This window comes from Astyanax mexicanus, chromosome 23, assembly GCF_023375975.1.
Source record: "Astyanax mexicanus isolate ESR-SI-001 chromosome 23, AstMex3_surface, whole genome shotgun sequence".
Lineage (NCBI taxonomy): Eukaryota > Metazoa > Chordata > Actinopteri > Characiformes > Acestrorhamphidae > Astyanax > Astyanax mexicanus.
Window position 1 is genome coordinate 16,390,831 of NC_064430.1, and position 15,037 is coordinate 16,405,867.

A 15,037-nucleotide genomic window follows, 5' to 3' on the forward strand; every position below is an offset into this window, starting at 1 on the left:
CAGATTATTATTTACACATTGCAAATTAACAAAACTTCAAAACCAAATCTAACCAAACCCAACTATGGCTGCACGATACTTAAAAAATTGTACATTGCAAATTGTCTTTTTACAACAATATATATTGCAATATTAAACAATGCATTAAGAGCTAAATCAGCACCGAGCACCCAAAACCCGAGGAAAACAGCAAAACAACAACCTTTAATCAGGCATTTATTTGTATGGCTTTTTAAAAGGTAAATAAGAGCGTTTTTCTGGGATTAAAAGCTTAAATTTAGCTGTACATAGAAATATCTGTGCAAAACTGTGCTGGACTGAGGTGCACAGCTTTCGACACGTGCGTTTACAAGCACGTGCCCAGCCATGTGGATGAAGGCCATGCAGTTACCTCATGTTTACTCCTGTCCCCCTTGCGCTTCTCAGGCAGCAGCCTGTTCCTCACACAGACACATAGACAACGCTGTGTATCTACTTCTGGTGTCAAGAATCAAAACACTGCAACATGATTGTTTGATTCAATTGCCTTAAGTAACATTGCACATCCTGCGATGCCACTATTGCGCATGTGCACATCGCGACAGCAATGCTTAAACAATATATCGTGCAGCTCTAAACCAAACATAACATAACTTAATAAGTCCTTGGCTGTGTTTTATGCAAAAATGCTCAAATGACTTTTTACAAACCCATTTACAACCCTGTTATTTCGCCTCAGAAGGACACACTCAAATTTTTCTTTTGCAGAGGGCTTGTGAAAAGAAATACGCTCTGCTGTTATTGGCTGTTTAGCAGATTAGCATTGTTTTAACACTGTAAAAAAAAGCTTGTTTAGTTTAATATGCTGTTAGCAAGCGGAAGAGATGGAAGCTGGTTAGCTTTCAGCTTTTTTTTTACTTTTCTTTCTTGAGTCTTACTGTAAAACAAACAAAAAACCTCTGATAGACCAGTTTGTCTGCTTCATGTCTTTGAAGAAATATCTAGAGAAATGTCTGAACTCCACCAGTTCAGGCACAACACAGAAGGATATGACTGTAGCTGCAATAAAAGCTTAAAAGCTTGAAAATGAAGTTAAAATAATGAAACCAAAGACCAAAGAAATAGATGTGGCTGAATAACCTGCCCTTTTTACAGCAAGACTGAACACACACCCAGCTGTCAGCTACTGGAACCCTTGGATAGCAAAACCCGAAACTTTAATGAGAACATCATGAACAGAGTAAACAGCCTCCCCCCTGAGTAAATGGCAGGACCATCCTGGAGATGGAGGCAGACATCCCTCCCTGTAAAAACAGATTTTAGGGAGGTAGCATTAAGGCCTTAAACCCCAGCCTTCTCCTTCGATCCCGCGTATATATATGTGTACAATAGCTCCTAATCACATAGCCATCTAGTTTCTTTGATATTATAAATGTTGATTTACGGGTGAACCCTGTTTAAACTCACCTCAGCATGCTTTCTGCAGTATTTAACCCACCATAGGTAATATAGAGGTTGCTGTTCCTCCTTGTTACTGTCTACTTGTAGAACTTTCAGAAGCATAGCTTTCATTTCTGTAGAGTACACCATATCATACATGACCATTCATAGACTAATGCTTAGATTTGCTGCATTAATACTTTTTAGCCAAATGCATCAACAGTAATAACAGCATGAGTATGACATCTCACAATATGAGACAAGATATAATCAAAGCATCCATTCTTCATTAGTTATTCCTCCCAGACTTTTTTCTTTTCCTAGGCTGTGCTGTAAAAATAGCATATTTTTCTTACAATAAGGCGCACCAGATTATAAGACGAATTACGCAACACTAGTAAGGATGCCTACATTGAAGTGAACAAGGGTGTCACCATGTTTTCCTTCTAATGGAGAAGCTGGGAAAAGCCTAAGTAAACAAAACTGTAATTCTTAAAAAAAAATCAAATGACTTTTAAAGAACAAACAAGTGCTGGATGTTAATCTACACAACTTTCTACCCTGAAAAACGTTTATTTGTGTGAGTAAAGCACTTCCATTTATTTACAGTAAGCTTAGATTTCCAATATTTTGTCTAAGGCTGAGTTTTCAGTGAAGTTTCTCCAGCACTAAGGCTGGATGCAGCAGAATTAACATTAGCCGCTAAATGCAGCGCTAGCAGGATGTAAACCCGGACAACAGTCTGATTAACTCACCATTGAACTGCAAAAGAGCTAGCGCTGCGGTTAGTGGCTAATGCTAGTGCTGCTGCTCCTAGCCTTAGTGCTGGAGAAACTTCACTGAAAACTCAGCATTAGCCTTTATAACGCTGTATTTCAGTGAAGTGGCTTTGCTGCTCCTTACTATACCTGACTGGTAAAATTTATACATGGAGTGCACCGGATTATAAGGCACACTGGCGATTTTTGGTAAAATGAAAGGATTTTAAGTGTGACTTATAATCCGAAAAATACGATAGTACTGATAGTGATAAAGCCTGTTGTCGTTTATCCTCACCTAAGTGGGAAAAGATCCTGACTATTAAGGGGAAACTGCAGACTGATCCACTTTGTTTGGTTCCGACTCGGACAGAGAGGCCACTGTTGTCGATAAGCCCCCACAGCGTCTCCCCCAGCGGCTCGTTTTGAACAAGCTGCGCTCAGGCGCTCCCGGTGTGATGAGTCAGCCTACAGGCCCTGCACTTCCACAGGTCGCCTTGGCGGTAAATGGCCTGCTGTTTGGAGAGGGTCCGAGATCGATGGCCCACGCGATTCTGGTTCGATGAACATTAGCCTCCTTTTGTGAGCGAGAGGTGCTCACCCCTGGATATGCTGATTTCTTTATCATGGTAAATGGGCCGAGTGGAGCTGAAGCTGAAGCTAAAGCTGGCCTGGGATATGAAAGCCTAATACGTCTTGCGTGTTCTGCCAATCTTTTTGATTACCCCGCTGTTTTCCACAGAGCTACAGTGGCTTACTGTTCAGTTTACTGCAATTTCTACACAGACACAACAAATTTATTCACCATCATATCATTTTCCAAAAAACAGCATTTTTGACTGTATTTTGACCATTTGTTTGTTGGATATACAGTGGCTTGCAGTAGTATTCATACCCCCTTAAACTTTTTCACATGTTGTCACCTTACAAGCACACATTTAAATGTATTTTACTGAGATTTTTTAAGCGATAGTCCAACACAAAGTAGCACATAATTGTGAAGTGAAAAGAAAATGAAACATACTTCAAATTAAAATCTGAAAAAAAAGTGTGACATGCAAAAGCATTGCCTTCAAAAGTCACTTTAAAAGAGTCCAGCTGTTTGTAATTTACTCTCCGTATAAATATAAACACCTGTGCACTAGTGAACAAACAACATTATGAAGACCAAGAACAAGACATACATTTGTGGAGAAGTTAGGTTATAAAAACAAACCCGAGCTTTGAGTATCCTAAGGAGCGCTGTTCAAACCATCATCTAAAAATGGAAAAAAATATTTTACAACTGCAAACCTTCCAAGACATGGTCGTCCACCCAAACTGACAGATCAAGCAAGCAAAGCAGAACTGGTCAGAGAAGCAGCCAAGAGGTCCATGGTGACTCTGGAGGAGCTGCAGAAATCCACAGCTCAAATGGGAGAATGCGTAACAATTATGTGCTACTTTGTGTTGGTCTATCATTTAAAATTTCAATAAAACAGAGTTTACGTTTGTGGTTGTAAGGTGCCGAAATGAGAAAAATGTCAAGTGGTATAAATATATTGGCAAGCCACTTTATATTTTATACTGCATTATATATTAGCAGTATGTGTGTAATGCTCCACTCATATGTAGGTTTGCAAATTTGTATATTTTATGTTTTAATTAAGTTTATCTGATTTTTGATAAACTTTAAATGTATAAAGAAGTAATTAATACATTAGAATTTTATCAATGCATTTTTTCCTATAAAAGATAATGCAGTTAAATAACAGAACCATTGATTCAGGTCTGTCTACTAGATGTTTTATATCTGGACTAAATTTGCCATTTTGGGTTTGAATTAAAGAACATTTATGGATTATGGAAAAAGGTAAATGTTACAGTTTAAAACAAAAAGTTACACAAAAAGGGATTTAAATTTTAAATTGAGAATGTATGCTATAAATATAAATCAAAAAAGCAAATTATAGACATATAAAAAACATTATGTCAGCCTTTAAGTTTCATACACACTCCCAGTTTTCTATTAATGCTTTGAAGTATATGCCTATTAAAAACATATATATTTTTGTGTGTTTTGCAGAAAATAAGGACTATGATGCATACCTGTCCTACACTAAAGTGGACCCAGACCAGTGGAGCCAGGAGACCAGAGAGGAGGAGCGCTTTGCACTGGAGATTCTCCCAGATGTTCTGGAAAAGCATTATGGGTATAAACTCTTCATCCCTGACAGGGATTTGATCCCTACTGGAAGTAAGTTCACCTGGACATGAGGCTGTGTGCATCGTTCAGTATATTGTGTAGTTATCTATTTATGTATGTATGTATTTATGTGTATGCCAGTTTATTAGGCGTGTCTACCCTGTGCACCTGTGCACGCAACCCAAATAACATCTGATGATCTTATGTTGGCCCTTTTCCACTGATGGTAGAGGCTTCCTCAATATATATATATATATATATAAACAAAACAAACTTATCTCATCTCTCATCTTGGTGCTGACCACAGTGCGAACAGTGAATGCTGCACATTACTGCACATGTAAACAGCATGGAGCAGCAGAGACAGTGTTTGTTCAGAGCAGCATAGTATATTATCTGGCTAATATACATCAGATTAAACTTTGCCTGATCAGCAGTTTAGCTCAATTAGAAGGAAAAAAAAGTATATTTGATAGCTGGGTTGGATCGAGACCAGATCACGTTCTCACCACAAGCGTACCGCTCTACACTTTACAGCAATAGTTGAGGTCAAACTTTCATGGTTCATGGTTGCTGATGGACATCACCCTAGGAGTGAGGAGGGGAAAGAGCGCCATCTACGCACCCAGAGAGAGTGAGGCCAATTGTGCTCTCACAGGGCTCCGGCAGCTAATGGCAAGCTGCATGAGTGGGATTCAAACCTGTGATCTCCTTATCATAGTAGCAGCACTTCAGACCACTGATGATAGTTTGAAGTGTATATAACATACTGTTAATACAATGTAGGGTGTAGGTACGACCTAATAAACTGGCGATTACATATGTGTGTGTATATTTTTCTATGTGCACATTCACTATGCATGTGTGTGGGTGTGTGTATCCTTTTAATTCAATTTGTGTGTGTGTATGTTTGTGTATGTTTGTACAGTATCTATCCACACGTGTTTGTTTTTGTATGCCACTGTCGTTGGTGTGATTGTACACGTGTCTCTCGTTTCCATTTTAATTTCGTCTCGTGTGTCGTGTTGATTGTAGTGGTGCACTAACCCCAGCCTCAGCCATTGTGCCAACCCTCATTATAATCTCAAATTGGGAGCAGGTTCTACAAGCTTACGCTGCGTTCACCTCACTTGCTGTAGGATCTCATTAGAAATTTCTCCATTCTTCCGTCGCACCACCTGCTTTTCATTCACGCCAGTCAGCTATCAGCATTAAAAAACGCCTCTGTGCCTCATCCTAAAGCCCGGCACTGAACAGCGGCGTCTCTCTTCTCATCATCGCCACTCAAGGCTTGTTTTAACAAGTAGTGCATCATCGTTTTGGTTCTTTGACAAGATTACGCAGCCGCTGAACTTAAAAGAGCTGTGTTTATTTGAGATAATCACTGCTATATTTCTGCTCAACTTGATTTTTTTCTTTATTTGTGCCATGCTGTGCTTCCTACGACATTTTCCATCATGCCCTCTTTGCTTTAAAATCCCTTTGTCACTGTTGGTGTGCTGTGTGTTTGCTCACAGGGGACTGTTTGTTGTCTTTAATGTGGGACGAGTGGCGCACACAGGGCTAAAAAGCTTTTTTTCACCCTTTTTTTTTAACGTTAGGCATGAATCAGTATGTTTTTAGAGCCAATTTGTATAGAATCGGCACATTTTATGTAATATGGGTCTGCTTTAGAAATTGCATCCATTTTATTACTGAATAATTTGTAAACAAAATGAACACCAGACATCTGCTTTCACCCATAATTAAAGTTAAAGAAGAATGCATTAAACAATTACAATTACAATTACTAAGGCACTTAATTTGCACTGACAAAATCTAAAAAAAAAACAATACTGACCAGAATAGATCTTCTGCATTGTAGATTAATACTAAAGTCATACAAACTATGAAGAAAAACAAATATAATTATTTTTTTAAAAAACTAAAAACAGTTTAATCCAATCGGAATATGTTTTATATTTTAGATAGTTTAAGGTAGACACACCTGGAATGTTCAGGTTTCAGTTAACAGCTGTGCACTGAATTTATTAACAACTTAACCCCAGATAAGAGCAACTAAATGTTTCACAAAGTATTTTGGTTTGTTTAACAAACCAAATTACACCTACCGTATTTTATGGACTATAATGTGCTCCGTAATACAAAGCACACAATCAATGTACGTTTATTTTCTGGTATATTTTCACTCATAAGGCACACCAGATTATAAGGCGCATTTATAGCAACAATAGTAAGGAACAAGGGTGTCGCACAGTAATCTACACAGATTTCTCTCCAGACAACTTTTATTTGGGTGAAAAAGCACTTCTGTTTATTTAAAGTAAGCTTAGATTTGCGTCGTTACACTGAGGAACCTTGAGCGCTCTGGTAAGCCAGGGCACCATCAGGTATTGGTTTGACCCACAAAGCTTGTTTTAACATGGCAAACATGTAGGCTGAAGCCTGATATACTCACCTCTGAACGGTGAAAGAGCTAGTGCTAAGGTTAGCAGCTAATGCTAATACTGCTTCAGCCTTGGTACTGGAGAAAAACTTCACTGTAACTTCTGTATAATGCTGTACTTTAGTGGAGTGGCTTTACTGCTCCTGTTCACTGATGATTTTTGGGAAAATTAAAAAGATTTTAAGTTCACCTTATAGCTCAAAAAAAAAAAAAACAGTAAATAAGATCTTAAAAAAAGCTTAAAAGTGATCCCTGCTGCGCCAAGTCCCGCATTAAACTGGGTAAACTGGTCGTTTTTGAACTCCAAAGCCAATCAGCAAGGTCTAAAGATGAATCACCAGCCAGACAAAATGGAATAGTTCATGCCAGTTTCTCTTTTTTTCTATGGAAGTCCCTGTACTGATGACTGTACTGATGAGTTGCTGCTGCTGAATCTTCTGATCACGCTTTGAATGTTGAAATATTTATGTTTAGGTTTCACCAATGATCATTTCCAGGATGACACGAGACTCCTTAGAGGTACACTTCCTCAGCCTTCACCACTTGTGTTAGCTATCTATATCTATATCTCTATATCTCTCTCTCTCTATATATATTTATATATCGTACTATGCGCCTTTTTTCTGAATCCTGCTGGTGGGAGGGTATCGAGGGAAGGAGGGAGATGGAGTGAGATGGAGGGAAGGTGGCCGGGCGTTTGTGTGTAAAAGTCGAGTAGGGATGTGTGTGGGACTCTGTGGAAGCTTTAGGGTCTGGACTATAAAGCAGACATTGGTTCAGGCTGTTCTCAGGGGCTTCTCTTTGTGATCTTGGTTCTCTTTTGGTAAGGCTGGTGTCAGATAAGCCTAGTGGAGGCTGTGGGCCAGAGAAAGCAAAGAAAACGGCCTGTGAGGATCTGAGAGTGAGTGATGATAAAGGAAGATGAAAAAAGGACGGAAAATGAAATGAAAATGAGAATTTTAGCATGGTATTCTGGGATAGATGTGGAATACATGTACATTCACACTGGCAGGCGACAGAAGCAACAATTGACCAGCTGATTCATATGTAATGTCGTGACAGGGTAACAGAGTGACAGATCTGAGATGTAATCTTACTTTAACTTAATACAAATGAGTTATGATTGGCCCAATCATAGACACAGGAGTCTGAGGTCCCCAGCTTCTGCTCTTTGGCTGCAATAAAACTCACATTAATATTAGCAGCCAATTTGCCAGCTCTATCTCTCATCTCTCTATCTTAAATGTGTTTGTTGTAATATTTGTATTTATATTAGTGCTTTCAACATTTAACGTGTTAACAATTAATCAGAAAACTTAAGCATGTTTTATTTTAACGCAAATTAATTTCTCAATGCACTCCCTTAATTCACTCTTTTTCGCAATCTGGTGATGCATAAGTGGTTTATTTAGCAATGTACACACAGTGTCGCTACTGTTGAGTTCAGAAGGGAATCTCATAACTAACTCTCACAACCCTTGTTCTCTCGTACAACCCCCCCCCCCCACCACCCCACCCCCCAACACACACACACACACACACACAGACACACAGCAGCTTGTGTGAAGCCTTTATTTCCCCCTTCAAGGCTTCGGCTTCAACAATCTGAACCTTAAGGAGAATCTTTCCTTGTCGTTTTGTGATTTTTTTTTTCTTATTCATTATACAGTATATATTGTTTTTTTTAACATAGTTCAATCTGTGATCACAGATTTAAAGTAAATAATTAAACAAACATATTTGGATCAAAATAAAATCCCATTGTGATAATTGTCAAGGTTTAGGAGGAAAACTACAAAGTAGTCACAGCAAATTGTACAAATAATTAGATCAATTGTTTTAATCAGTCAAAAATAATCTTTTCAATATATACAGCTCTGGAAAGAATTAAGAGACCACTTCAGTTTCTGAATCAGTTTCTTTGATTTTGCTATTTATAGGTATATGTTTCAGCAAAATGAACATTTTAAACGTTTTGTTCTATAAACTACAGACAACATTTCTCCCAAATTAGAAAAAAATAAATAAAATTGTCATTTAGAGCATTTATTTGCAGAAAATGAGAAATGGCTAAAATAACAAAAACGATGCAGAGCTTTCAGACCTCAAATAATGCAAAGAAAACAAGTTCATAATCATAAAGTTTTAAAAGTTCAGAAATCAATATTAGGTGGAATAACCCTGGTTTTTAATCATAGTTTTTATACATCTTGGCATGTTCTCCTCCACCAGTCTTGCACACTGCTTTTGGGTAACCTTATGCCACTCCTGGTGCAGAAATTCAAGTAGTTCAGCTTGGTTCGGTGGCTTGTGATCATCCATCCTTCTCTTAAAACTAATCATTTTAAGTGGTCTCTCATTTTTTCAGAGCTATATAGTATATATTGTTATATTTGTCTTTGAAAAAAATGTAAATAACTACATTTTTGGCGACAGCCCTCTATCTGTACCACAGCCTAAACCGCAGAATTAGTGGGAGTGGCTTGCTAGCAGGATCAGCCAGCATGCTAACCACACCAATACACACCCATATGCGACAATGTTGCCTGCCATTGTGAACACAGGGTAAGAAAGCAGTATGCACTTATTATGCGTTATGCATTTTATCTGATATGAATGTGTGGTTTAATGAGACTTTGGATAATCACTAAAACTGTGCATAAGACATAACACCAGTTGTGCTCTGTCTGAGGGGATTTCAAAGACCCGTCAAAACTGGGAAGCTGCCAAAACGCTCAGGACAACAGAGAAAACAGGTTCTTTTGTACTCAACTATTCTACAGGGGTGTGATTCTACTCACACAGAATCTGAAAAACAACAGCATTGAAAGTCTGTGCCATAGGGGTTACTGCTCTGAGGGTTCAGAGGGTTCAGAGACTGTTATTCTGCTGAAATGATGTTATTCTGATGGTAAATATTCTTTCAACGTGTGTTAAAGGCCTGCGACTCCATTTAGCCACGATATGACTGGTGCCATTGCGGAAAAAAAACAACAACAGCCTGATAAAACTGTAGTAAATCAACTGTAGTGCATCATATAGATCCAGCTGCACTGCCAAGTGTCATTTTTTCACTTGATCCTGGTGCATTTTTCATGATCTTACCATATATGCATACAAACAAGGGGAAAGTGGAGACCTACCTTCCTGCAGACCTAAGGCCCAATCCCATTTCACCCCTAAACCCTACCATTTACCCCTACCCCTTCTTTTCGAGTGTACCCCTTCCCATTGGAACAGAGAATTGGGACAACCTTTCAAGCACTTGATACATAATCAGAATCGCTAGCTGCTGGTTAACTAGTTAACTTTAGGGCTTTGTATGTCTTCAGAAAGGGGGGAGTGGTACATATATTAAGTATTACTGTCCATTCCTTAATTCCTTTGCAATGAGGAGCTGAAATTAGCTTTGATTAGCTTTTATTTTATTTTTCTGTTCCACCTTAAATGCTGCAGCCCCTGCAGTCTAATGCTCAGTTTAAGGTGGAACGGGAAAGTTAGCTAGCTAGTTAGCTAATGAGACAAACTACTAGCGATCTTTTTTAAGCTTGTTTTGAAGAATTCGGCCATAAAAAATTGAAACAACACATTAAACTACAGTAATATAGTAATAATCGTCACATTTAACAAGGAAAATACTTTTTAGCTACAGTTGTGGGTTTCTTTGGTCGCTTGTTCCGCCATCTTACCAGTGATTCTCATACCCCTTGGTTTAAAGTGTGCATCTGAAAATTCTTAGTATGAAGGGCTAACAAGCCCTATCTCTTCCCCTAACCTCCCCTTCCAACCTAACAAGAATCAGGACACCCCCTACCTCTTGGCGTGCACGCACAAAACAGTGGGGTAGGAGTAAGTGGTAGGGCCAAGGGGTAAAATGGGATTGAGCCTTTGAATCAACCTCTAATCCACCACCCAATCTGATGTTGTATCCCCTGATATAAAATGTCTAATCACAGTCTGATCAATTTTTATACTGTTGTCCCATGACTTTTGGCATGTCAGTATACAGTATTTTTGGGTTTGGGTTGGGTTGGATTTTCAGCAGCCTGCAGGAAGGAAGCTGCTCTCCATACTACTTTAGGCTTATTGGCTTATTCTACACCAGTTCTGGGCACGGTAGCTTTTTTTGCACACATTTTTTTTTTCTTTTTTCTGGACAGAGCGCATCCTATCAGCACCTGAAACCTGACACAAAAGGCTTGGACAGTGTGTTAGTTTCTATTTGAGTGTGTCTACATTTCTGAGCTTCTGCGTCCTGCAGCTTTTGATTTGCCAATTATCCCGTAACTGACACAATAAGGACTGTTAAGTGTAGAGTAGCTACTTCAAAGGTGCAGTTTTGTTTTTCGGTATCGAGACGTTCAGAAGTGATCTAAAGGCAGCACAACAAAAGGACACCCAAAGCGGCGGCAAGGAGCTGTGCTTTGTAGTCGAATTCTCCCTTTTAAAGCTTAATAGCAAGGGACGGTGTTTGTTCTGCGTTTAAAAGTGCTGTTGCCGTTTCTGATTAAGGCGGAAATGGTGTCTTTGGGTGCGCTTCAGTTGACTCAAGCTCGCTCAGCTTTTGTGGAGAGGTTTAATCGGCGCTAAACAGTGGAGTGTGTTAAATAAGGGTTTTAGAGATTGCCGGCACTGCTGTTGTTGTTTGATGTTGTGTTCTGTGTCTTGTCTTGTCCCACATTTTGTGTGTTTTTTCAGTTTCACTCGCTGTTTTTTTCCGTCAAATTATGTCTCAAATTAATACATTTGAAGTCTTTCCAAATGCTTTAAAAAACTACCTGGACCAAAATGGATGTTTAAAAGTTTTCTGTTTAAAATAAGATATAAGACAAGAATAGTGCAAACATTATCAGCATGTCGTTAATTGTATATATGTATCTGTATATCTATATTTACAGTTTACATTAGTTTACACTTAATTTTACTAAATTAAACCACAGCTCTGTAATAAAATAAGAGATCACTTTTAAATTATGAGTTTATTTGATTTTTATCAAATTGAAAACCACTGGAATATAATCAAGAGGAAGATGGATGATCATAAGCCATCAAACCAAGCTGAACTGTTTGAACTTATCCAAAAGCAGTGTGTAAGACTGGTGGAGGAGAACATGCCAGGAATGCATGAAAACCATTGATTTCTGAACTCTTTATGAATATTAAACTAGTTTTCTTTGCATTATTTGAGGTCTGAAAGCTCTTCATCTTTTTGTTATTTCAGCCATTTCTTATTTTGTGCTCTAAAAGCTCTAAATGACAATATTTTATTTGGAATTTGAGAGAAGTGTCATCTGTAGTTTATAGAATAAAACAACAATGTTCATTTAACTCAAACATAAACCTATAAATAGCAAAATCAGAGAAACTGATTCAGAAACTGAAGTGATGTGGTCTATCACTTAAAATCTTAAAAATAAAATACATACAAATTTGTGATTGTAAGGTACAAATGTGAAAAAGATCAAGGGGTATTAAGGAAATCAAGTTGACCAGACACAACATAAAATATGTATTGAATTCAGTAATATACAGCTCTGAAAGAGTTTTTGAATCAGTTCCCCTGATTTTGCTATTTATAGGTTTATGTTTAAATAAAATGTTGTTTTATTCTATAAACTACGGACAACATTTTTCCCAGATTCTAAATAAAAATATTGTCATTTAGAGCATTTATTTGCAGAAAATGAGAAATGGCTGAAATTAAAAAAAAAAAGCAGAACTTTCAGACTTCAAATAATGCAAGAAAACAAGTTTATATTCATAGTTTTCAAGTTTTAAGAGTTTAGAAATCAATATTTGTTGGAATAACCCTGGCTTTTAATTACAGTTTTTATGCATCTTGGCATCATGTTCAGTTTGGTGTGGTGGCTTGTGATCATCCATCTTCCTCTTGATTATATTCCAGAGATTTTCGATTTGGTAAAATCAAAGAAAATCATTTATAATAGGTATTTTATTTTTTCCAGAGCTGGATATATTGTTACATGAGTTGATGATCATCTGTGAGTGAAGAAGTAACCTGTTCCTTTTTTTTTGTTTGTTGTTTCTCATTTTTACCATCATCTTCTTTCTCCCTCTTTTTCTCTCTATTCATCGTCTCTGCCCGTCCTTCAGCGTACATCGAAGACGTGGCCCGCTGCGTGGACCAGAGCAAGCGGCTCATCATCGTCATGACGCCCAACTACGTGGTGCGCCGGGGCTGGAGCATCTTCGAGCTGGAGACGCGCCTCCGCAACATGCTGGTGAGCGGCGAGATCAAGGTGATCTTGATCGAGTGCGCCGAGCTGCGCGGCATCATGAACTACCAGGAGGTGGAGGCGCTCAAGCACACCATCAAGCTGCTGACCGTCATCAAGTGGCCCGGGCCCAAGAGCAGCAAGCTCGACTCCAAGTTCTGGAAGCGGCTGCAGTACGAGATGCCTTTCAAGCGGCCCGAGCGCGTGCTGTCCCACGAGCAGGTGCTGGACGTGAGCGAGCAGGGCCCGTTCGGCGAGCTGCAGACCGTCTCGGCCATCTCCATGGCGGCGGCCACCTCTACGGCCATGGCCACCACGCACCCCGAGCTGCGCTCCACCTTCCACAACAGCTACCACACCTCACTCAGACAGAAACACTACTACCGCAGCTACGAGTACGACGTCCCCACGTCCGGCACCCTTCCGCCCCTGAGCTCGCTGGGCAACCAGCACACCTACTGCAACATCCCCATGACTCTCCTCAACGGCCAGCGGCCGCAGGTCAAAAGCCAGCGGTCCGAGCAGCAGCAGCAGCTGGAGGAGCAGCACGCCAACAACGCCATGCTGCCGCTGCTGCCCAGGGAGACCAGCATCTCCAGCGTCATCTGGTGACGTCATCTTCCGACAAGGGGGAGGGACTGGTTTTTATTGCCGTTTCTTGAGGCCCTGGGGGTTAAAAAGGACAGAACAAAAAGAAAACTGAAATAAAAACTACTAAATAAAAAGAAAAGAAAAAAAAACGAGACAAAACAAGCGACAACTGCTGCTGTCGAATTTGCACCCGAGCTCACAGGGATTTAAAAAAAAAAAGAAACAAACACTCACACGCAGAGAGAGAACTCGGAGACGTTCTGAACGCATCCAGAATCCCTGAGGCAGAACACGTTTTAGTCAAAGAGTTGAGAGGCGTGGGTGCAGAAGCCTATATAAAAACTCATTTAGAGAACCCATTGTGTTTCACATCTGCACATGTACATACACTCTACACATACATGCAACAAACACACACACACACACACACACACACACACACATACACACAAACACAACAAACAACACCACACAACACAACACACGTACTCGCACTTACTCTTGACACTTGCAAGGAATACAGGGTCTTGTACATATATTTGAGATTTCTTTGTAGCATTGGTATTTTTTCAGTTACGGTCTATTTTTGTGTTCTTTTACTCTTCTTTTTATCATCCAAATTTTTTATATCTAGTTTGATTTCCTTTTTTTTATTATTATTATTATTATAATTATTATAATTATTCCTTATGAAATAACTGAAGAGAGCTCTGTAAGGTATAAAGACTGAAGTGTTGTACTTTTTCTCTTGACTTGTAGTTTGCAAGTGTAGTTTGAAACAATATCGGTTTTGTTTTTTAACATTATGGGATTCGTGGCATTGTGTTGTTTTCTTTGAGAGAGCGCCATCTTTGGGTTGTTGTAGGGTTACTACTTCTTAATTATTTGATTTTTTTTTTCGGTTTTCTTTTTTTTGGTGAATGAGCAATGGGTATCTCTCAACTTTTAAGAGGACTATAGAACAAAACTCGATTATGCAAAAGGTGCAGAGGCCTGGGAGCAAATCCTCTTCCTGAATGAACGACCAAGCAGAAGACACCAGAGAGGAAACTAAACACCTCACCATGACGATCTAGTGTCTCTGCTCTTTCTCTCTCTCTTTCTCTATCTCTATCTATGGCCCTGTTTACACCTGGTCATCTAATGTGAGTAGAATCTGGATTGAATCATGGTAAGATTTTAATCACACAATTTCAATGTACTCTTGCTTAGTCAAATCTGTTGTATCTGACTAAAGCTGTTTGAGATGGAAGATGCCAATTAATGCTTGTTAAACACCAATTATTACTGGAGGGGTTTTGTTATGTGGTTATGAAATGTGTTTTCGAGCATTGGATGTGTTTACACTGCTAAAACTTGTGGCTCAAATGCATCTCGGATCTGGTTTACTGTATTTTTTAGA

The 15,037-nt window shown here is 39.1% G+C and overlaps 1 protein-coding gene across 5 annotated transcripts in view; it reads left to right on the plus strand.

Annotated features, from left to right (window-relative positions):
- The window catches only part of il1rapl1b (interleukin 1 receptor accessory protein-like 1b), a 614,338-nt gene extending 599,806 nt beyond the window's left edge, over positions 1-14,532 (plus strand). For 3 of the 5 annotated variants that reach the window (XM_049471050.1, XM_022668225.2, XM_022668227.2), the window contains 3 exons: positions 4,243-4,413; positions 7,283-7,327; positions 12,923-14,532. In XM_049471050.1, coding sequence (XP_049327007.1) covers positions 4,243-4,413; positions 7,283-7,327; positions 12,923-13,656 — 950 coding nt within the window. In that variant the 3' untranslated portion in view covers positions 13,657-14,532. The remainder of the gene's footprint in view (positions 1-4,242; positions 4,414-7,282; positions 7,328-12,922) is intronic. The other 2 variants (XM_022668228.2, XM_022668230.2) reach the window with 1 other exon arrangement.
- The last annotated feature ends 505 nt before the right edge of the window (positions 14,533-15,037 follow it).